We start from the raw sequence: 22,496 nt of genomic DNA, 5'->3' as shown, positions 1-22,496 counted from the left end.
GGGTTCAAGTGGTTAATGTAAAACAATGAAATAATCACACAATGATTTGGCGGCCCCCCTGCAGTATCTCTGAGGACCCCCTAGGGGTCCCAGACCCCCTGTTGATGACCCCTGGTTTAAATGGTTAAGCATAATGCTGTCTATTGCTTTGCTTCTGTGTTTTTACGAAGGAAAGAAAAATGTATACACCAATAAAGACTCTGAACTAAGCAAAGGTAATTAATCAGATTTATATGTACAATACACAGATGGGTCATTCTCCACAAATAAGTCTATATTCACAATTACAAAGTTGACATTTCAAGGTGGCAAAGCCCTCAGCAGAGAAAGTTCTGGTGTTATAGCCTATACTCTTTCGTTTTCGTCCATGTAGGATAATGTAACATTAAATAGAGGTATCACACTCACATGGTTCAAAGACTGATTTATTCTGCCCTCGTCTCCTGTGTGGCCAGTTGAAAGCCTTGGGAGAGACGGAGACAGAGGAGAGAAGGCAGCGTCTTGCTGCTAAATTCAAAGAGCTGGTATGAAAGCACAGTGACTAAACACTGAGATTGTGTGTGAGCGGTTTTCAAGACAGACACTTTTATTCTATTCAGTTGTACACAATAAAATCCTCTGTGTTAATTTAACTCAATTGAGTGTACAAATGGATTCTATTTGTACAGTGCTGATTTTACTACTTGAGAGGAACAGATGTCAAGATACATTATGGTTTGTCAAGGCCAATCAATTTGCATTACACAAAGTCCCACAAGAGTAAAGCGAGATATATTCTTTCAACGTAATATAAATGCATAAAGAATATTAAGCAGAAACCTTCCACTCAGCATAAGATATGTCATTCTCACAATGACGAGAATAATTGAGTAAAACTCTAAACACAAAACATAAACGGAACTCATTTGACAAACTCTCCCAATGGCACATTAGATAGTCAGTCTCCACCCCAAAACACCAGGGTTTAAGGGTTACTGTCATTCTTCTAACAGGGGTTTGGTTCCATTAGTCTGAAAGCATAATCCCTGAGAACTGGTCACAAAGCTAGGACTCATGGGCGCCCTCCTGTGGCTATGGAGGATTTCACACCAATAATGCAGCCTAAAAAATATACAGCAAATAAAACAGCGATAACAAAACAACAACTACTACATACAGTATCTTTGTCAAATATTTTTTTTTTAACCACTGTATTTTTTTTAATAATTCAGTCTAATACACATTTACACATTATGTGATCATCTTTAAAAAAATCACAACAGACTGTAAGAAAATAAATAATTCAATACATTTCAATTGGGTCATTTAGTACAGTGCACTGACCATCAAAACTGCCCACCGCAATGGTCCCACACACGCACATGCACAAGTTCAGGCGCGCACACACACACACACACACACACACACACATACACCCAAACACACAAACACACACACACGTAAAGCACATGGTTCTGCTGAGATATTTCAGGTCCAGAAACCACAAAGCAAAGAAACATCACATCCGTCATACAGTTGGAAGTTATGACACTGTGAAACACTGTAGCAATCACCATAGAAAATTAAGGAAAGCCGTCATTACAACTATTTATAGAGATACAGAGGGCGGATAATGGTGTCACTATTATTTACTCGTAGCATAAAGCTCATATTTCAATTGGGCAACATGACTCCACTCACTCGCTCCCGGCGGACACAAGGCATTCAGTGGAGCATCCCATGTCAAGTTGTGTCACAGCAGCCTCAGTCAAAGACATAACAATAGAGACTTCATAATAGCGTGACACCTCCCAGACTGGCTCCTTCCTTTACGGGAACCACGAATCCAGAACATCCAGAGAACATGGCCTCAATGGTGTGGAAACACGGTTATGACCTCTCCCAGCCGCTCTCTCTCTCTCCCTCTCTCTCTCCACATCCAGATCTGTAATGTGTGTTACAGCAGATGGGGTGCACTGCAGACGTGCTGAGCCGTGGTCAAAATGGGAGCTAAGCCAATACTCCTCAAGTTCCTCCCAGGGGAGCAGCAGTTGGCACCAGGGAAAGGTGGCAGGATGGGCAAACCGGGCGACAACAGCGTTTCTGCAAGGCGGAATGGCATTCCCACCTCACAGCTCTGTGGTCTCCCAGCTGACCTCCCGCGGAACCTGGCGTCATTTAGTCCCTGTGTGGATGACGGTGACCGTGGAGGGCCGGGGCCAGTGTGGCTCGGCCACCACAGGGGCTTCGTCGTCAGATGCAGCGGAGGGGAGGGGAGGGTCCTCACTACAGACTGGAGGAGCAGAGGGCACACTGGCGTTTGGAGGACCTGTTGGAAAACCACGTGGTGAATATGAATCCCTGCAGCCAGGCAGGGCCGCAGCTAACGGTTATTTTCATGAATCAAGTAATCTGCTCATAATTTATATATGCCAGTGGTTATGGCATAGATAGAAACTTGTTTAATTTCAAGGACCCCCTGTAACTCTGAGAGGGAACCAAATGGATCGGTGGAGGGTCTATTTGGTTCTTTTGTACACTCTCAGAGTTACAGACCTGTAAGGGTCCATTTGGAACCCCTCAAGGAATCCTGAGGGTCCCTGTACCCCACTTTGACAACCACTGATCTATGCAATTGTCATAGAAGTCAACAGACATCATGAAAGTGCTTAATCAATCAACATAAAATTAATCAAATAAACGTTGACAAATTGAATAATCTATTGTTCAATAATTTTTTTTTAATTCAAGTGGCATGTTGCACGACAATGTTTCACTTATACAGTACATTAAGCTTAAAACACTGAGAGGGGAGACAAAATGAACAAAGCTCAAGGTCTCGTTCTGATCTGCGGACAGATTCTGAAGAATCACTCACAGTCCTTGCAGGAGACAGGGGCACAGTCCACAGATTGGCTCTTGGTTGGTATCCGGCTCTGGTTATTGGCTAAGGAATTTCCACTTTCCATGCTGCTGCCGAGCTGCAGGCGGCGCATGTGGCGGACCACAGCTGTGGCATTAAAGGCTTGCTGTGACCAGGAAAAAGGGAGACGGAGAGAGAGAATTATGAGAGTTACGTGATGGGATCCATTCCAAAAATGGTTCGGTATCTATTTTGGGGGGAATATTTTACCTGGTGGTCATTATTCAATAAACATCTAAAATTATACAATTTTGTTAGCACATTTTTACACAGTCTACTGTATAGAAATGTTTACATGACTGGTGAGTTTTACCAGGCACTCATTTAACATGCAGTACTACTGTACTTCAAAGTCTTCACGTAATACTGTCTGCACAAGGCCACAAATGATGTGCTCACCCTCCATTTGCTTTTGGCGAAGTTTTTCCGTATCTGTCGACTAACAGATTCATGGATGTTCTTGCAGAGGGCAGTGTCCCCAGCAATCCTTGGGGAAAATAAAAACAAAGTCATATTACGTCCTGCAAGCACAGTTCAAACTAATTTCAAGCATTTTCCTGCCAGTATGATTCTTTGTGGCTCAGATAACGGTATGTTCTGTCTATTAAAACCTTTATTTGGTTGATGACATCTGGTCGAGGGTACGGTCACACATGCGTGACTGAATGGGAGTGGCCAGCGCATGCCGAGATGTCAAACGCACCAAAGCTAACAAAGTTGAACTTCGCACTCAGGTTGTGTAGGAGTAAAGTACCTGTCCACCACCGCAAAGTCTAGGGATTCAAATCCACCGATATGCATCCGGTTTGGCCGAGCGACTATATAAAAACAATTGACCAGTGTTCGGGGGAGGGAAGTCAGGCGGGGAGGGTGATCTTTGCAGCTGCACGTACTCCTACGGGCTGGGGTGGTGCCCGTCAGCGGGAGGTGTTGAACTGGAGGAGTATAGGACGGAGACGCTACGTCCTCCTGGTGAGGACTCCTCACTGGCAGGTGAGCAAGTAGGGTACAACAGCAGTGGCAACACAGAAATGTGTGCGGAGGAACTAATTGGCATAACAACTTTTGGGGGAAATAGTTCGATTAAAATAACTTTAAAAAAAATTGGTTAATAAAATTGCTGGAGTAAATAAACTACACGCAACGTGACAATGCTAGAAGTGACAGTACGTGACCGTTTCCGGTGCGCCCGTTACTTTCACAATGAAAGCCGTTTCTGATGGTTATGACAGCCGTTACCAGTGTCACCAAACTGTGTATTTTGCATAAAGTAGACCACCTGCCCAGGATCCGGAGGGCCTATTACTGGCTAACAGAGCTATTCGTATTAGCCACCTCGGCTGGAGACAGCTGCCCACACGCACCCCTTCTCGTTATCTCAGACTCGGGCCTGGCAAGACATTCTAATTGTTCATTAGAGACTCTGCATTCTTCAAGGATCCTTCAGGATGTCAGCTACTAATTGGCGGCCATTTATTCAACAGATCTCTCTCTCAGGGCTGACAGTGCCGGGCAGAGCAGGGTTCGGAGCTTGGAGCCATGGAGACGGATGACAGTGGGAGGAAATGCTCTCGGCCAACAAATGCGTCAGCCGGCTGACATGCGTCACACTACTGTTTAGCTACATTGAGATGTGTGGTGCCCTATGATTGTCTGGAAGGGGCTTCATTGTGTCGGTGGTTGGATTCTCACCAGGGGTGCTCAAGAGCCTGGTCACATGTGAACCTCTTCTCTGGGTCCTTTTCCATCAGGGAGCTGATGAAGTCTTTGGCTGAAGAGGGAATGAAAACGGAAATCTCCAGATTGAGATCATCACTAGAGTTGGCTAAGTTTGGTTCACACAAATGAACAGTATACAGCATTCGTATGCACTCATGTAAATGTGTACACATGTGAATACATGCACACTCAAACAGAGGCACACATACTCCATCGCACGACAGTGTCACTTAACAGCGCATTCGCTGTTAGCTTGAACATCAGTTCTTTTCAGCTAGTAACACCGCTATGCGATGGAGTACAAATTCATCTTAATACAGCTTACCAGAGTCTGATATGTCATCCCAGTATGGTGCGTCAAACTCGTAGTCAGCCTTGAGAATCTGCTCAAAGAGCTTCGAGTCGTTCTCATCATAGAATGGAGGGTAACCGCACAGCCTGGGGTAACAGACAAAGATTACACAACGGTGTGAGAGCTATCATCCAACCCATGTTTGAAACTTTAGCCCGAATACAAAAAGGATTTGTCAGGGACTAATCTCAAGGGCAGTTTGATCTTTCATATTGCATACCAGCCATCGGCTCAGAGGGATTAAGGCAACTACAGGGATACACCGGAAAAGAAGTGCACGAAACGGTCAGTTTTCATCTGATTTGCAAGAACACAGAGCATGTGTGGTGCACCAATGAATCAGTGCATATTTTAAAGAAGCACACAGCTGTGGATATGTATTGTGATTTTAATTGCATTATTAAGTGTTCACAGTTCCACGGTAACAGACATACAGAATTATCATTTGCGAAGGTATTAGAAAGTCTTCCAACTGATTACCTAGCCAGTCTTCTCACCTAACGAATGGATAACAAAGAAAGAGATTTTCTCCTTGCTAACGAGCAGCAGCACTTTACTTAATTCGTTTGGCAGTCGTTAACTCATGGGACTTTTGACAGAACCCCTTTGGATAGCTGCAAAAGTTTGACCATTACGGCTAACCACCCCCCCACGCTCATATGAAGCTTCAACAGAGCATTCAGCATAGAATCAACAGAAAACATTAAAGAAGGCTTCATAAATTATTTTGTGCATTAAAGGGTTAGTTCAGATTTTTGATTCGTGGTACTAATGTTTGTGTCCAGAATCACTGCGCCGCGGCAGCCTACTCACGCACAAAATATATGACACAAAAAATAGTACCATGTGAGAGAGGGGTCGAAATTCAACGAAACCTGCACTAAATGGTAGAAATGGGTCAACAATACAAATGACGCTAGTTTTTTTAATTTATTTATTTTTAATGGGCGGCCCCCACCAAATCTACTAATCTACCGGAACTACCGGTACTTCATATTCATTAGAACCGGACCATAACTCTGACCACGGGACTCTGGCAATCAATTAATACCTTTGCAACCACTACATTAACACATTCCATGCCAGAGTTTAATCTCATAATGTACTCACCAGTGCCAGCGTTTTATTGTTGTTTTTTTTTTTTTTTCATGTCGCCACAGACCTCGCTAAATAAGTTAAAAGTGCGCGTTCATTTGGTTCTAAACACACGGCGGATCCGTGAGAAACGGCCAGCGAAAATAGTTTCCAAATCCGTGCCGCCATCTTGAAGATACAGCCGATCAACGTTAAACAGTGATCAGCGAGGAGAAAAACAACAACCGAGAAAATCGAGTTTTAAACAGGATCCCAGACAGGAAGCGGATACGATCGAAAAAAACGGAACCCGAATAATTCTGTTTCCGACCGGAAACCGGAAACGGAAATGGATAAAAAAAATTCGGAAAGTGCACCTGGGGCAAAATCAATGGGAATCGGCGGTTCGCGTAGATCTACGCGACTGGCACGCTGCGGCTTTAAATAGGTTCGCGTAGATCTACGCGATTGGCATTCAATGTGTTAATGGTAAGTATTTCCTACAGAAAATACTCAAAAAATCTGAAATAACCCTTTAATTTGCAAATACCGTTCTTTTCCCCCTTGCTCCCCCTTCTTTTTTTTTTTCTCTCTTTCTGGAAACAACAAAAATGATGGGAGCTTGCACAAAAACTAATTTCATCCACTGTTTTACACATATAAACCTGTGATGTGACAATAAAGATTATTCCGCTGAAAATGACACACTCAACATAATGTAAGCGATAAATGACACACTCACAGAATGTAAGCGATGACACCAATAGACCAGCAGTCCACAGCTTTGCTGTAGGGCTTCTGAGCTAAAACCTCTGGAGCTATGAAGACAGGGAGACAAACTGTTATTAATTCACAGAGACTGATACATAGGAGACAAGACTGGAAGTGTAAACTTAATGTTAAAAGGACATAGGATAGAGCAGTGGTTCTCAACCTTTTCAGGCCGTAACCCCCCAAAATAATCATATTTGAACTGGGAACCCCCACCCCGACAAGCACTTGGAATTGTAGGAGTTGAGGCATTACATTTAGTTTGACTCGGTTCCACAGATAAATATTGTGAAAATAACCGATCTACAAGCTCATAACGCCTTGCAGCGCTATTTTCACAAATTTTGCCTCTTTCTCATTTTATTTGAGTAGTTTTTTTAGTATAGTTTGTTGATTACTTTTGATGCAGTAATGGTCTTTTTTTATTTCATTTATTTTCTTTTTTTTCATGCATTAGGTATTAAAAGTCCATAAATTGTCACTTTACTGTCATCTGGTGACCCCCCAAAAATCATGTGGGGACCCCCCTGGGGGTCCCGACCCATAGGTTGAGAACCACTGGGATAGGGAAGACACATAAGGCTCCGTTGTCATCTGAAAGGAGCTTCCCCAATTACTTAGTGCTGCAGCAGAGGCACAGCTACACCACATGACCAAGAGTCAGCGGACACCTTTTCTTAATTACGTCTTCTAATTAGTGCCTTTTCTCAGAGTCTGACCTCATTAGTGGTCTTGTTGGCTAGCGTCAGATCAGGTGAGACTCCTAAGGTTAGCCAATGTCTAATAGCAGATTAGATCAGGTCATTTTGGTGTAACTTGTGTGTCTCCTTCTTATGCGAGCCATTTTCTGTCAAACTCAGTGGAGACTCACCCACATATCCCGGGGTGCCACAGGCAGTGGCCATTACGTCACCTGTACCCTCCATCTTGGACAAGCCAAAGTCACTAATCATGATCTTCGATTCATCGTGGGGGTTGAAGTACAGCAGGTTCTCTGGCTAGAAAAGATAGAGAAAACAGTATGGGTGTCCAAGCTGGGGTGTGTGTGTGTGTGTGTGTGTGTGTGTGTGTGTGTGTGTGTGTGTGTGTGTGTGTGTGTGTGTGTGTGTGTGTGTGTGTGTGTGTGTGTGTGTGTGTGTGTGTGTGTGTGGTCATATATGAAAATAACAGTATCAGCGATTAGTATCTTTTAAATCACTTCTGAAAACATATGTCAGGTCCTTTTTTTGTGTTGTTATTGTGTAACATCAAATCAAACTTTATTTATAAAGCACATTTACAACAATCGAAATTGCCAAAGTGCTGTACAGGGTGAGACAAAAAACATCAAACAGGAAAGTATGTAAGTGCAACAACAACAAAGTCACATCACATACAACAAGCAGATCAAGACATGAACTTAAATGTGATTAAAAGCTGAAGAATAAAAGTGTGTTTTAAGAAGGGATTTAAAAGCCTCAATAGAATTAGCACTTCTAATATAGAAGGGCAGGCTGTTCCAAAGCCTAGGAGCAGCAGCAGCAAAGGCGCGGTCACCCCTACTCCTCAACACTAACATGATTTTACTTTGCTGTTTTAACGCTTTATGGGTATCCTGCTGCTCTTTTACCTTATTCTGTAAAGCACTTTGTAACCTTGTTTGAAAAGCGCATAAAAATACATTAATTATTATCTGTAATCTGTGTGAACGCAGGACTGCAGTACCTTGAGGTCTCGGTGGACTATACCCATGTCGTGGAGATAGTTGACCGCATCCAAGACCTGTTTGATGAGTCTGCTGGCATCCATCTCTGTGTAGAAACCCTTCTCTACAATGCGGTCGAAAAGTTCACCTCCAGACACCCTATAAGCACATACAGAAAATACAATGAAACGTTAATAGTGTTCCATTTGTACACTCTGAGCTAAATATACACCAGTGATTTTACTCAGTAGAGTGAGGTGCTATACTAGAAATATGTAATCTTGAAATTGGGCATCTTTTCATGGATGCCGGAACAGTAGCATGGACTGCTCCAATGTTTCTCTTTCCGTGGACAATGGGAACTCAAGGACATTATCCATGCTTATTCAGGCAAAAACACACAATACATTATGAGCATGACCAGTGGTGTGGTTTGGTTGTTGTACTCACAGCTGCATAATGAGGTACAGGTGGTTTGAGCTCTCATAGATGTCCTCCAGAGCCACTATATTCTCATGTTGTACCCTGGGAGAGGGACAATGGGAAATTCAGTTCACTTTCTGTCAATCTCTGATTCAGCACAGTCCAAAAGCCCAGTTAAATTACCCCGATTCTGTCATTGAAATGAAGCCCTGCCATGTCAAATTGGCTTACTGCATTGCTTTCTACTTTCTGTAAAGCCACAACACGCACACACATACTATACTGTGGTGTGTGTGTGTGTGTACGCACGCGTGTGCATGTGTGTGTGTTTGTTTGTTCCACACACGCACACACAATGGCAGCAGTGCATGGTAAAGAAACTTTTTGTGCTCAACAGAGGGGGAGGATTCTTATAGCATGCCACTGAGTCACGCAGTGGCTGGCTGCCCCCAGCAGGAGCACCTATAGAATAGAATATAGAATCAATACTGTGCTAGAAGGCAGTGTCCAGGCAACCATGCAATAGGGTGTGGGTGCAAAAGAAAAAAATGGATAACTCTCCAAGGAGATGTTAGTGACACAGCTTATTCAGAGGGACAGGTGGGTGAGGTGGTGGGGTCTCCGAGGACTAAACAGCCCCCACAACTTCCTCTCCCAGAATTGGTTGGGTGGCTCTAACAAAAACAAGGTTCCGATTTCAGGGTCGCTAAATAGACAGAAATGAGGTAGTGCGAGTGTGGGGAGGAGGGGGAGAGAGGAGATGAGAGATTGAGAGAAACCGGAGTCAAAGCATAGCAACCGTCACCAGGCAACCACACCCAACAACTGGCACGCTCTCGTCAAGAGTGAATGATAACCAAGCCTCTCAGGAGAACAACCGATCAGGCTTAGAGGTAAATAGAGTGTCACCTGGCGTCAACACAATCCTGAATGGCCCTTGTGTGTTTGCATTGGTCACTTCGGCCGATAATGACCATTAAATAAATGGTGCTGCATTGGCATCTTAACTCCAAGGCAGCAGTCTCTGTAGATGAGAACCAGACCCAGAGAGATACACGTTCATGATACAAGTGTCTTTTCTGGGCATGTCATAATAGATGAATATTTGGCAAAAATAGCCGCTTTACAAGCTCACAACGTGTCACAATGCAGCTCATTGTGAGTGTCTAGATCGGCTTCTTTCGGTGAAGATTTATTGTGGAAAAAAAAGAGGGCCAAGTGTAGACCTGGGGGACAACGGTCAACGAAGTATATAGGGTTAAAACAAAAAGTGTGTAAGGAGTTAACCATTTATTTTTTAAGTGGTGTGCTTTGTCAGCAAAATCCCTGCTGGTTGAACTGTCTGGTCATGCGTTACCTACTTCCTAAGCACAGCAATTTCATTTTCGATGCTCGTCTCCTTCCCCTTCAGTGCCTTTTTAGGGATGCACTTTATTGCAACCATCTTCCCCGAGACCTTCTCCCGAGCCATCACCACTTCGGAAAACGCACCACTGTGAAAGAGACACAGGAGAGAGAAAAGGAGCTCACGATTGGTCAGCTTTGATAAGCACAGAGATTATTGACACAGAAAACGTATGCTCGGTGAACAGAGGGCACTCAGTGGCAGACACGGTAGAGTACACAAACAGCATATTGTGAATATTTACTGAGAACCAACTAAGCCCCTCGCTGTGAGCAGCAGCCTCCTGTGTTGGCTCACGGCATGGTGTGTGCACTTCTGTGCTGGCAATAGCACGGGCAAACACTTTTAAAACCTTTAAAAACACTCATTTAGGATTGTAGATGGCGTGTCTTCCATGGCCATCTGGCTCTATACATGAACGCCTTAGAAAGCAAATATGGAATTAAGGGAATATTTGCCCAAGCAATCTGTATCTGTTGCTATGCTACCACATTCAGTCCACCTTAATACATCTGACCCCCCACCCCCACACACTCATCTCATTTGTCCTCCACACCTCTCTGGGCAGCTTTTCTCTCGATCCATCCCTGTCAGTGGCTCCTATACAGTATGTATCAGAAATCTCAGACGGTTCATCATGCACATCTTGTTTTATTTTTTTCTATCTCCAGGTTGAGATTGTTCTGTTAATTTTTCCTCAGATCTTTTATCCCAGAGTCAGTGGGATTTATTGACCTGTTGAATTTCATCAGCATTGTCACTTATTAGACAAACGATACACGCATCTAAATTGAGATTCACCTCTTTTGCCACCTTTAAAAATATAAAAATAAATAGAAAGTATGACGGCTCATGAGGGGTCCATTATATACTCTGCATGTAATCAGTTCCTCTCAGCGGGGTCTAAAGTCAGCGCTGCATGGTCCACTAAGCCCTCCTGTGGACATCAAATCCACGCTAATCCCCCTCTCTGCAATCCAGGTGGGGGTAGGCGGGACAGGGCAGGGCTACAGGATGAATACATGAGGCAGAGGATAAATAAAAACAACACTGGCCACCCAGCCAGGTGGTCCTAGTTATGATGAAGAGGTGGAACACATTTTCACCGCTAACAACTGAGAGTGTTGTGTGTATGTGTGTGAGAGAGAGACAACATTCCCAGACATAATGTGGGCAATATGGAAATTCAAGGGCCTCTGAGGCTGAGAGAGTTGAGTCATGAGTAGCTGCTATCACAACAGCCTGTTGCGGCACTTCTCTTATGATTGTAGATGATGCTGTGAGGATCATTTCAATTCAGTGCGTGCCACCACTGCTATGGCTGCATTCCTGTAAGAAGCACAGGATTTCTCCAACAGCACCCTGTGGCTGTGAAATAATAAAGGCAACATCTTGCACGTTTTTTTGAACCAAGCATGCTTTGAAAAGTGACTGCTAAAAAAAAACATCACAAGAAACACAGGAAGCCTCTGAAGTTGGTTAAAGTTGCACGTGCTATCCGCCCAACTCACAAGATACGTGAGACATAGCAATATCACTTCCTCCCATTGACAAAGTAAATCAAAAGTACGCCATTGTGTTAGAGATGCATGGAAGTACCAATGGCCAAGTATGCACACACACACACACACACACACACACACACACACACACACACACACACACACACACACACACACACACACACACACACACACACACACACACACACACACACACACACACACACACACACACACACACACACACACACACACACACACACACACAATAAATTGGAACTCATCATTAAAACTAATCCATTACACCGTGACCTGATACAGTCATTGTGTGACTACAAAAGATGATTGACCTAGAGTTACCGAGTGAGCTCGGACTCAGATGACTCGACGCAATGAAAACCAATGCACTTTGATGAGAAGGTGGATGATTCCCTTGGAGGACAACAGTGATGTTGTTCCTCCCACTGACAGGGTGAGTATCACCACAGTATTAGCGGTGGGTGGAAGGTCTAAACCCACACAGTGGCACTGCACCAACTCAAGGCTAAACTAATGGATATATTCACGCTTTATCAAATAGATTCGAGAATTGATGGTGCTGATAAGAAGCTAGTCAGAAACACCCACACTTTTGAGGGCATCAACTTCGCCAACAGCCTTGTGTATTTATGACAATTACAGCACTCTATGCAAAGATGTGCTTTTTAACCCATTAAGACCCGAGGCCGATTCTACAAATGCCTTCTAAATCAGTAGTTCTCAAACTTTTCGTGTCAAGGACCCCCAAATTGATATATATGGCCGTGGACCCCCCCCCCATCTGAAAATGTTTTGTGCCAGGGACCCCCAGAAAAAAAGACTTATCTAAAATTAATCAAAACTTTCAAAACATTTGATATTTTTCAAAAATGTTCCAAAATAGCAGATGCATAAGCTCACAGCGCCGCACAAAGTGTCGCACTGTGAGCTTGTAGAACTCTGCTATCCGGCAGGAACCAGCTAACTCCAAAATGCTAATTTTTCAGGAAAAGAAAAAAACTAAACAAAAATGTAGTTAAGAGGTTTTGTTCATCATTGATAGAACAGCTGAATGGACTGAATGGAAAGCTCACAATGAGGTTGGAGGTCAAAAGGGGGTGGATCCTGGAGTCAGCAAAGCCAGCTAACTCCACCCCCCTTTGCTGGAGTTAGCTGGTTTAGCAGAAAGTTTGAGGATCCAATGGAGTTAGCTGCTTTTGTCAGAAGCATTTTTTTATAAGCATTTTTTTATATTTTTCATTGGTTCCATTTTTTTACCAACACTGATTTATGGAAAAGAAATGCAAAAGCTGAAAAATTGAGTTAGCTGGTTCCTGCCGGACAGCAACGATATCTGCTTTTTTTTATGAGAACCACTGTTCTAAACCAATCTAAAATGACACAGATGCTTTACCGGCTTTAATGGGTTAGACAGTCTCTTTCTGGAGGTTAGAGGCAGCTTACTGACAACTGTGTGGACAGTCAGTGCAGCAGCCGTGCTGAGTAATCACACTGAATCATCTTGTGTAAGATGCATTAGCACAGCCTGTTATGTAATGGACGCATAGGGAAAGTTGGAGCTTGATAATCCAGGTGGAGCCTCCATCAATGTAGCGCAAGACTCAGATACTGTACATTACCACAGTGCAGTCGGAACTACCAGAAATGTAGACATGTTGGTGAAGGGGGCAGGGGCCGAAGGGGACACATTGTAATGTATACGTATCGTTCACAAGAAAAACAAGACATCTTTTGCATTCAACAACATTACTAACATATTGCATAAAACAAATAATTCTCTACAGGTCTTGAAAGTGATGCTAATGCACAACTTTTCTTATCACTGTAAAACAATATTTTCAGTGAGGGGATGCAATCAGTTGTCTCCGACAGTCTATGCACCAAGTCTGCTATATATTCTTAGTCTAATAAACCGGCAACCAACCAGCATCTGATTGTACGAGGCTATTCAGCAGTTACTCCATTTGTTTCATTGTTGAGGTATTTGTCCAGTATTAGCACATACTTGAAATTCATCCATGTAAAGGGTACATGAAACAGCTTGAGCGAGTGAGTTGGTCTGGTGGAAGCCAAGAGCAGCGGGCATGAGATTTGATCAAAACTGGTCACTGTACATGCATTTATTTGACAGGCATTCTAATGCAATGTGTAAACAACAATTTGTCTTTGTTCTGACTGGATCTAAAGATATATCTCTGGATACAAAGAACCTGGTCTATACAACAACGTGAGGCAATGTTCCTGGTATGTGAGCCATGTGTTCATATAGACCTGATTAAGAAGAGGACATAAGCACTGGGATCTTTCCTAGAGGGCTGACTTGCTACGTGATAAGAGCTAATGCCATCAACTTAGCCAATACGCTGTCACACAGTTCAGAGATAGGTCTGGCTAATACCGGTCTGAAGAATAGGCTAACCAAAAGATGTACGGGTCATCATTGTCCCTTCAAACGATATGGCCGTAGACGAGTACCTACTAGTTCCAGCCATTTCAGACAAATGTATCCCTGAGAAGAAACAGCAACAGCACTCCTAATACAATTCTGGATCAAAGAACCCATTTGTTTATGGCTGGTTGTGTTTCTTCATTTTTTTTAACACATCCTACAAAACAGCCACACACATGCACAAATTAAATGTACAATACGAGTGCTATCCAGGTAGCGTAGATTTAGTGGGGTATTTTGTGCTGAAATAATCTCAGACTAGCATACAGTATCATCACCATCAGCAATGTTTCTTCAGCCTCTCCTTTAGGTCACTTCCCTACTAGGGCTGTAAAAGGGATTTCCCCTGAGCGGTTACTTCATTTGCTCCCTCAGAATACCGGTGGCTTAAGGTTCTGAAATTAGACTTGTGCCGTCAAGTGACAGTCATGTAACATTGGCTAGATCGCATTAGTGGCAACCACACGGTAATAGGAGGAAAATAAGAGACCATTCCAGACACAGCTGCAGGCTTTCCGTCGCACACAATCTTATTGACTGGTGAAACCCAATCAAGCATAATATTTTCACAAAGATCGATCACCTGTGGAAGACACAATCAAATTTGTCCTTGCGACGTGCTTTTAGTTGTATGTGTAAAATAGACTGACTTAGTGAGGAATCCAAATACAATTATAGCAATGAGTCGGTGCTGGGCATTTTGAGGAGGGAAAAGGAGGGGGGAAATAAGAAGAGGAAAATGAGAAATTCAGGAGGGTCCTTCAGCAGAATTGTTCAGATTTAGACCCAGATTATCATTACAACTTGAAGTCAGAGTATAAGGTTTTCATTCTGCAGCATCACCCAGGTCTTGAACTTTAACTTGGACTTTTTCCACCAATGCCATGATACCGTGAGCATGTTGAACTACCTAGTTAAAATGGGAAATCAGAGGTGGCTGCTGGCAATTATGAACAGGCTGGCCTGATCTAGCTTAAAATTGCAGTGCACTAATCATTTACCAACTACTAGAGGGTGAGCGAAACTACCACACTTTTAAAAAAATACTCCATATTTGGACGTAGCTGCAGTGGGAACTCTAATAGGCTAATAGCTTAATGAACCTATGGAGAAGTGTGCAGAAAGGACATTTTGAGCAGCAAGAGGAAGAAGCAGAGGAGGATGATAAAGAAGAGGAGGAAGAGGAAGAATAGGATGAAGAGGAGGAGACAAGGAAAATACATCTCTCACAGTCAGTCTCTAATCTAAACAGCACGATGCTGGAGTACTAGTAGTCATTAGCATGTGTATTCTGCATTAGCCAGGGCTCAAACTCATAACACAACCTTATAGCTACCAAGGCAAGTCATGATCTTATTGAAATAAAGAAAATAAAGGACAATAAAGGCAAGTTCCCATCGATTTAGAGGGCTGATGCTGCACTGGAGAATGATTTGAATGCATTCTATACATGGTTCAAGGCTAACAATGCAAGAGCCAGCCTGTCAACTGGCATGGTTTGCCCTGAGGCCAATGAGGGAAGGGTGAGAAAAACATAACTCCCAATAGGCCCCAGGCTGGCCATTTGTGCCAGACTAGATTTATCACCATATTGTGTTTTCTTCATAACAAAAAAAGCAAATTGTGTCGAACACTCGAACAAATCTGGAGTCTTGTGATCAAGAATTATCAGTCAAATTTTTTAAATTACATTCCAACTGGCTATGACTGCTTTCCAAATTTTGCGAGCAACCCGGCCTGGTGGAAAACTGCCAGCACACTTTTCTAGTTTAGTGTTTGCAGTATCTGTTTATAGTACTGTTTACAGCTGTCAACATGTTGACATTTTGCTAACTTTTTTGATGCTTCTAAAATCAGTCCGGATTGTTTGTGGAGGACAGTCTGAAGATGCAGTGTACACATTTTGATGTCAATTTGTTCAAAGCATCTGAACACTTCTACACACTTGAGACAACATTTTGGTGAAGGTTGCAAAGTGGTAGTAGCCTATATGACTGAATTGTAAATTATATTGTACATTTTCAAAGTTTTTAACCATTAGGTAGCACCACCTGATAGTGGTGCTACAGCAACCATCTAAAGTTTAGATGGTACCATCAGGTCTACTATCTCACAATGCCAGTTCAGGAAGTTTGGCATAGGACAGAACCTCCGGTATATGTGCAAAGTGATGGAAGGCAGATTTCCTCATAGTAGAAGGAAAATATTGGCCTCCAACCATCAATATGGCAACAGGGCCATTGGTTGCAAAAGCCTCCCACAATAAGTGCATCACAGTCAAAAGTACTGCCAGTCTCATGGACATACAATGGAGAATTGCCCGTTTGTATGATTCTTACTTTTCAAATAAAATCAAAAAATATAAAATTTGAAATGATGGTGAGCAGGTGAAGGAATGGCTGAATGTATTATATATTGTTTTGATTACTGAGCAGAAGTGATGATTGGATGAATCCATCTGAACACTGTCAGGAGGAAACCTAAGCGTGTGCGGGGGGGGGGGGGGGGCTACTGGTTAGAGGGAGGGATAATCCTTGGCCAAGACTCAAGTCTATTCTTAATCCCTAGGCAAAGCTGTGTGGGCTGAGCAAGACAGGCCAACAGTGCTGGTAGCCTTTTGGCCTGAGTGACCCCCTTCCCCTCCCCATCTGAGCAGCACTGCCCACGCAACAAGGCACTCCCTTCACTTAAAACGGCCATAGGAGCCTCAGCCATGGACTCTGCCGTTTAAAATAGTTCATGTTACAGTACTTCAACTTAATAAAGGAGCAGTGTACACACAGTAAGTCATAAAAGATGGAGGTGGGCGGTTAGATAACTGGTCTGTGAGCACTCTTGGTAGTGGATGAGATCATCTCCTCCTCCTACCTGGACACTGTATAGACAGCAAGTCGTGATCATTCACTGACGGTATTCAGAGGCTCTGCACAGGACAATGAAAACCCAGGGGAAATCATTGCTGCCTATACAGTTAGAATTGTCTGATTGCTGAGTGCAACAGCAAACATGCCAAGAGTGTGTCTGTTATGCACTACAAAGCCATTAAACCATTATGATGTGTGGTTGCTCCTGTGCTCACGGTCACATATAAGCCTTGTCCTGCTTAAGAGCTTCACAGGAACAAGGAGATCTGTCAGGACAGACTCCCAGGGAACACACATTGTGCCCTGGGGGCAGAATCAAGGAGGTAATGACGCACAAAATTGATGTAGCTAGATTTAAATCTACACATGCCATCAACAGATTATACAGGACTTTAAAAGAATATGTCAATTTCACCTTATGTTTAGGACTGTAAATAATATACCATGCCAATGTTTTGACTATTACCGTGCATTTGATGACAAAGTGCTCTTCAGCGGAGGCAATTTTCCATGAGGCACACTAACACGCTCCTTCAATGTCTCATTAATAGTCTGCTCATAATAACAATGTGTAAAGAGGGAGTGCGTCATTGAAAGGCAAAGCACACACATCTAAGAACTACAGCCAGCCAGCCATCTCATCTAACCTGTGTTTACATTTATGAATGGGCACTGACCAGCATCACAGTTAAAGAACACCATGGCCCCTGGCCAAATCATTTCCCCCCAAGCTTGACACCATTTTCCCAGGCCAGAAAAAAACTAACATATTTCCCCTGGGAGACTCAGTCCACAACACAGACCCCTCCCCACATCGGCACATCAAATTCCAGTCAGTTGGGGAGACAGGGGAGCTGGGTTATAGGTCTTGTTTCTGGGAAAACAGTCAGAAAAATGAGCAATATATTCTTTCCAATGTTTTGACACATTTTCTCCATATAAACGGAAATCTAATTTATCACTGGTTAAATTCGCCCCAAGTTGTATACCATCATTCCAAACATTAAGAGCCCTTGACTAAACCCCTCTAGTGCTTAGTCTTCCATTTGGGGGAATTTGCCCTTCAAAGTGCATCACTTTACATTCCGTCTCTACAACGTAACTCATCCAGCAAAAAAATACATTAAGTCAAGCAGCACTAACCATGGACTAAAATAAACTGTGGAATTTGCCTGCTCTGTGGTCCAAACACCAGAGAGTAAGTAGTTAAACCAAAGAGCTGAACTATTCCCCTCTGGTATATGGACAAGCAGAGTTTAACCAAGCCCCAGACAGTGTTTAGGCTACGTTTACTGTGTGTTCACATGAACGTGAACTGGTCCGAGGACCACCAGTGGTCCTTGAGGGGGTTCCAGGGGATCCCCAGCTAAATGATGGAGAGTTGGCAACCAAATGGACCCTTATAGATCTTTAACTCTTGAGAGCCGTAAGATGAGTGTTTAATTTTACGCTCTCAAGAGTTAAATTATTGTTAAATCTGCATTACTTAATTGACAAGAAGTCTACACAATTAGAGAATGTAGAGGAAATATTCAGTTTTGGGTCTGAGGCCAAATCTCATCAAATGGTGGTCCGTGGCTCAAATGCCGAATAAATAATTGGCCTTGATATGAAAAGGGTTGAAAGCCACTGTACTATATGAATAGCCTACAAATAAATGGTTGGTCAGCTGAAAATAAGATCACATGTTTGATGAGTGGCTGTTTATAATGATATCATTTTGATACTGTGTGTAGCCTACTGTGTACTAGTAGCCTATTGTGCAGCTTATGTAGGGTCAGCATGTGTCTGACTGTTGTTTAGGGGATCTCTTGGGTTGCATCATGACGTGGGGACACGTCATGGATTGATTCACACAGTTTGCAGGTTAGTTTCATAGGCCAGAGGTGCATCTTATAATGTGTATGTGTTGATGGACCCTTACTATGCCTTAATTTACATTTTAAATAAAAAACTGTCTTGTCTAGCCTAACATACACCAATCTACAGATAACAGTAATTTCTGGAATTCAATTAGTAATAATATACAATCGCACTCGTTTCTGGATGTGATAATGATGATGTCAAGCACGATGCACGCACGTTTTCTCATCATAATGCGGACGTTCTTCAATTCCGTCACGATCAGTTGCTTCGTTCGCTAATTGTGTAACAAATAGGAGGCTTAATTACAGCTCACAGCTAATTAGGCCAAATGTATCCTTTGCCAAGTAGAACACGTCTTTGCGTTCATATTATTGTCGTCGCTGTCAACAGATCGTTGAGTTGATTTGTGTGGTTGTATTCAACAGATGTCAAAAAATTATATACAGTGTGATTTCCGTGTTATCCATACAATGTGGTATTGTCGTCTGCACGCTCAGTGTACATAATGCTTCATCGCACGACAGGAGTCGATTGCCGACAAGAAAATAAGCAGATATTCTGTTCTTGTCGGCAAGCGGCACCGTTGTCGTAGGACGGAGTGTGTAGAGGATATTACATTAATTAGGCAAGACGTAGCCCTGAAACATGACTGTCAAATCATGACAGTCATGGATGAACTTCAACCTGGTATTTGCACTTTCTCCATTTACGGCCCGTACATCTACATAAACGTTCAGATTTCAAATAATATGTGTTCACCCCATGGCCACGGATGTTGCAATTATGTTCGGGCCCTCGGAAGTACCCGTATCTTCCCTATTATTCAATACAAATCATTTTAATCCGATCGGTGGCCATTTCGTCGTATTTTCGCCATATGCTTTCAACTACATGACCCTATCGGTTGGGAGGTGTATTGCACTGTAACATTATAACCGTATGAGAAAACGGCCACCGATCGGATTAAAATGCTTTTTATTGAACAATACGGAAGATACGGGTACTTCTGATGGCCCGAATAGTATTGGGACATCCATGGCCATGGGGTAAGCACTTTATATTTGAAATCAGAACATTTATGTAGATATACGATCCGTAATGGAGAAAGTGCAAACATCAGGTTGAAGTTCATCCATGACGGTCGTTACAGACGACCGTCGTGTATCCATGGCTAGGCAAGACGCTGCCACTGCCTCAGCAGCAACTGGATACAAAGTTTCCACCCAGAGCTGCGAGGTGATTACAATGTAACCATTTACATTCAAGGTGCTACATAGACAGTACTCACGTCCCGAGGAGGTTACAATGTAACCGTTCCATTCAAGGTGCTACATAGTGAGGTTACATTGTAACCGTTCCATTCAAGGAGCTACGGTACTCACGTCCCGAGGACTTCTTTGAACTCAAAGATCTTCTTGATATCATCGACATGTTTCTTCCAAGAAGAGCCGTCGTTGGTCTCTCCGTTCTCTCTCGCCATGTCGTCGCACAGGGGGGGGCGTGCGTGTGGGAGACAAAAGTAATAGTCCACTTCAGCAGATAGTTCCTATGTCATTAATTTAGGTAATAATTTGCTTTCTTCTCGGGTCCATCCGTTCAGTCACAGTCCAGTCAAGGTGCGCCTTGCCTTCCCGACGAGAGGTTTTACTTTAATCTGTCTGACGTAGCACATTCGGGGCTTCCTCCTCACTGTTATTATCTCCTTTGACAATGGAGCGCAATTTATTTCGTCACAGAATGGTGCACGGTGAGGTCAGACTGCCGTACGTTGAGAAGGATGAGGATGATGATGATGACACTCCTAAGTCAGTCGCATCCGAACTGATGTGCCATCATTGAGTCACACAGACCGACCGCCCTTTGGTTGTTATAGCAATAGAAGCAGTGGGAGGTCGCTCCTCCACAACGGTTTGGAGGAGATGAGTGTTCGCATTGCACCAAACCACCGACCCACTGGAAACTCTTCTTGTGGAGTTGTTACAAATAATCAGTGGTGTAAAGTAACTAAGTACATTTACTCAAGTACTGCACTTAAGTAAAATTGAGGTATTTTTTACTTTACATGGAGTATTTCCAATTTTCTGTACTTTTACTTCTACTCTAATCTCAGAGGCACTACACCTCAGAGGCAAATACTCCACTACAATTATTTGAAAACTTTAGTTACTAGTTACTTTGTAGATTTTGTATTATTACAAAACATACATTAACCACTTCAGCCCTATATACATTTAGGCCATAAGATTTTTATACATTTGAAAACTTGTGAAATGGGACGTCCTGCATAATGAGTACTTTGTACTTGTTGTACTTTAAGTACATTTTGATACCAATACTTTTGTACTTTTACTCAAGTAAATTTTTAATCCCGGATTTTCACTTGTAACAGAGTATTTCTATATTGCAGTATTGATACTTTTACTTAGTAAGAAAAGGTAAAAAATGTGAGTACCTTTTCCACCACTGGTTACAATGCTGCCTTGTGTTCTCAATTGAGAATAAAACTTTACAGATATGCACATTCACATTTATACATAGGTCTATATTTCAGAATTGGAAACTGGAAAGTAACTAAGTACATTTACTCAAGTAGCCTCGGCCTACTGTACAATTTTGACAGACTTTTACTTGAAGAGGCTATTTCAATGTTGCTGATAGGCTACTTATTCCACCCCAGGCTACACCTCAGAGGCAAATATTTTATTGTACGGTCATTTCATTTATTCGTTTTTGTATTAGGGATCATGTACAAATTATACATTAATCTCAAGCAGAGAAAATATGTTTTGGGCTCTGTCCACAGAAAGCATTGGTGTCACTCTGAGCATTGATTAAAAAAAAGTTGTGTGTGGACACAGCCCCTAATGTGTTGTTAGTTTTTAGGGTGCTCTGTATCTTTAGACCTACAGATGGAAAACATGGACTGGCAGGGTGGAGGTTCTCTGCCGAGTTTGAATGGGAACACACATTGTGCATGATCTTTATTTATAAACAACAGTCTTCTGACCAGGGGACATCAATATGTCCGTACTCAGACAAATGTGTCCGTGGCAAAGACTTGGTCTTGTCCGTGGCAATTCTTGTTACATTTTTAAAAAACATTGTTCTTATTTTGATCATAAGACCCAATTACTGAATGCAAAGTCTCCAGGTTTTCTTCAGAATATGTATGACACTGATTTACTATGACACCATGGCATATGGTTCTCATGTTTTATTTACAAGGACCTCCATAACTTTGAACAGACTCAGAGTTACAGACCTGTTATGGTCATTCAGGGCTAGAGGAATGTGTTTCTGGTAATAATATATTGTCCACTCATTTTGTATGTTCGTGGCAAAAATAGAATTTTGACAAAAATGTCCACCACAAGCCAGCATGGCGATGACCCCTGCTTCTGACAAAGATGTTCTTTGTGACCCCAAATGACCCCACTCCTTGAGAA

General features: G+C 42.7%; 1 protein-coding gene across 1 annotated transcript; it reads right to left on the bottom strand.

Moving 5' to 3' along the window:
- Positions 1–257: 257 nt before the first annotated feature.
- camk1db (calcium/calmodulin-dependent protein kinase 1Db) lies at positions 258–20,785 on the bottom strand. The gene is made up of 11 exons (XM_080438329.1): positions 20,433–20,785; positions 10,287–10,418; positions 8,953–9,027; positions 8,523–8,661; positions 7,690–7,816; positions 6,790–6,865; positions 4,947–5,059; positions 4,595–4,673; positions 3,302–3,389; positions 2,858–3,008; positions 258–2,308 (listed from the first exon to the last, which is right to left on the bottom strand). Exons 1-11 carry the CDS (start codon positions 20,528–20,530, stop codon positions 2,154–2,156), a joined length of 1,233 nt encoding a protein of 410 aa, XP_080294455.1. The 5' UTR covers positions 20,531–20,785; the 3' UTR covers positions 258–2,153.
- Between the last annotated feature and the right edge of the window lie 1,711 nt (positions 20,786–22,496).

Source organism: Gymnoscopelus braueri, assembly GCF_963280865.1.
Source record: "Gymnoscopelus braueri genome assembly, chromosome: 9".
Classification (NCBI taxonomy): Eukaryota; Metazoa; Chordata; class Actinopteri; order Myctophiformes; family Myctophidae; genus Gymnoscopelus; species Gymnoscopelus braueri.
Note: the sequence above shows the minus strand (reverse complement) of the source record. Positions and strands in the feature narration are given on the sequence as shown.

Coding starts and splice junctions, on each gene's coding strand:
- camk1db (XM_080438329.1), bottom strand. CDS start 20,530: ATGGCGAGAGAGAACGGAGAGACCAACGACGGCTCTTCTTGGAAGAAA. Junction 9,028..10,286: donor GAAATTGCTGTGCTTAGGAA/GTAGGTAACGCA, acceptor TCCCTCTCCCAG/GGTACAACATGAGAATATAG. Junction 7,817..8,522: donor TAGTCCACCGAGACCTCAAG/GTACTGCAGTCC, acceptor TATCTTTTCTAG/CCAGAGAACCTGCTGTACTT.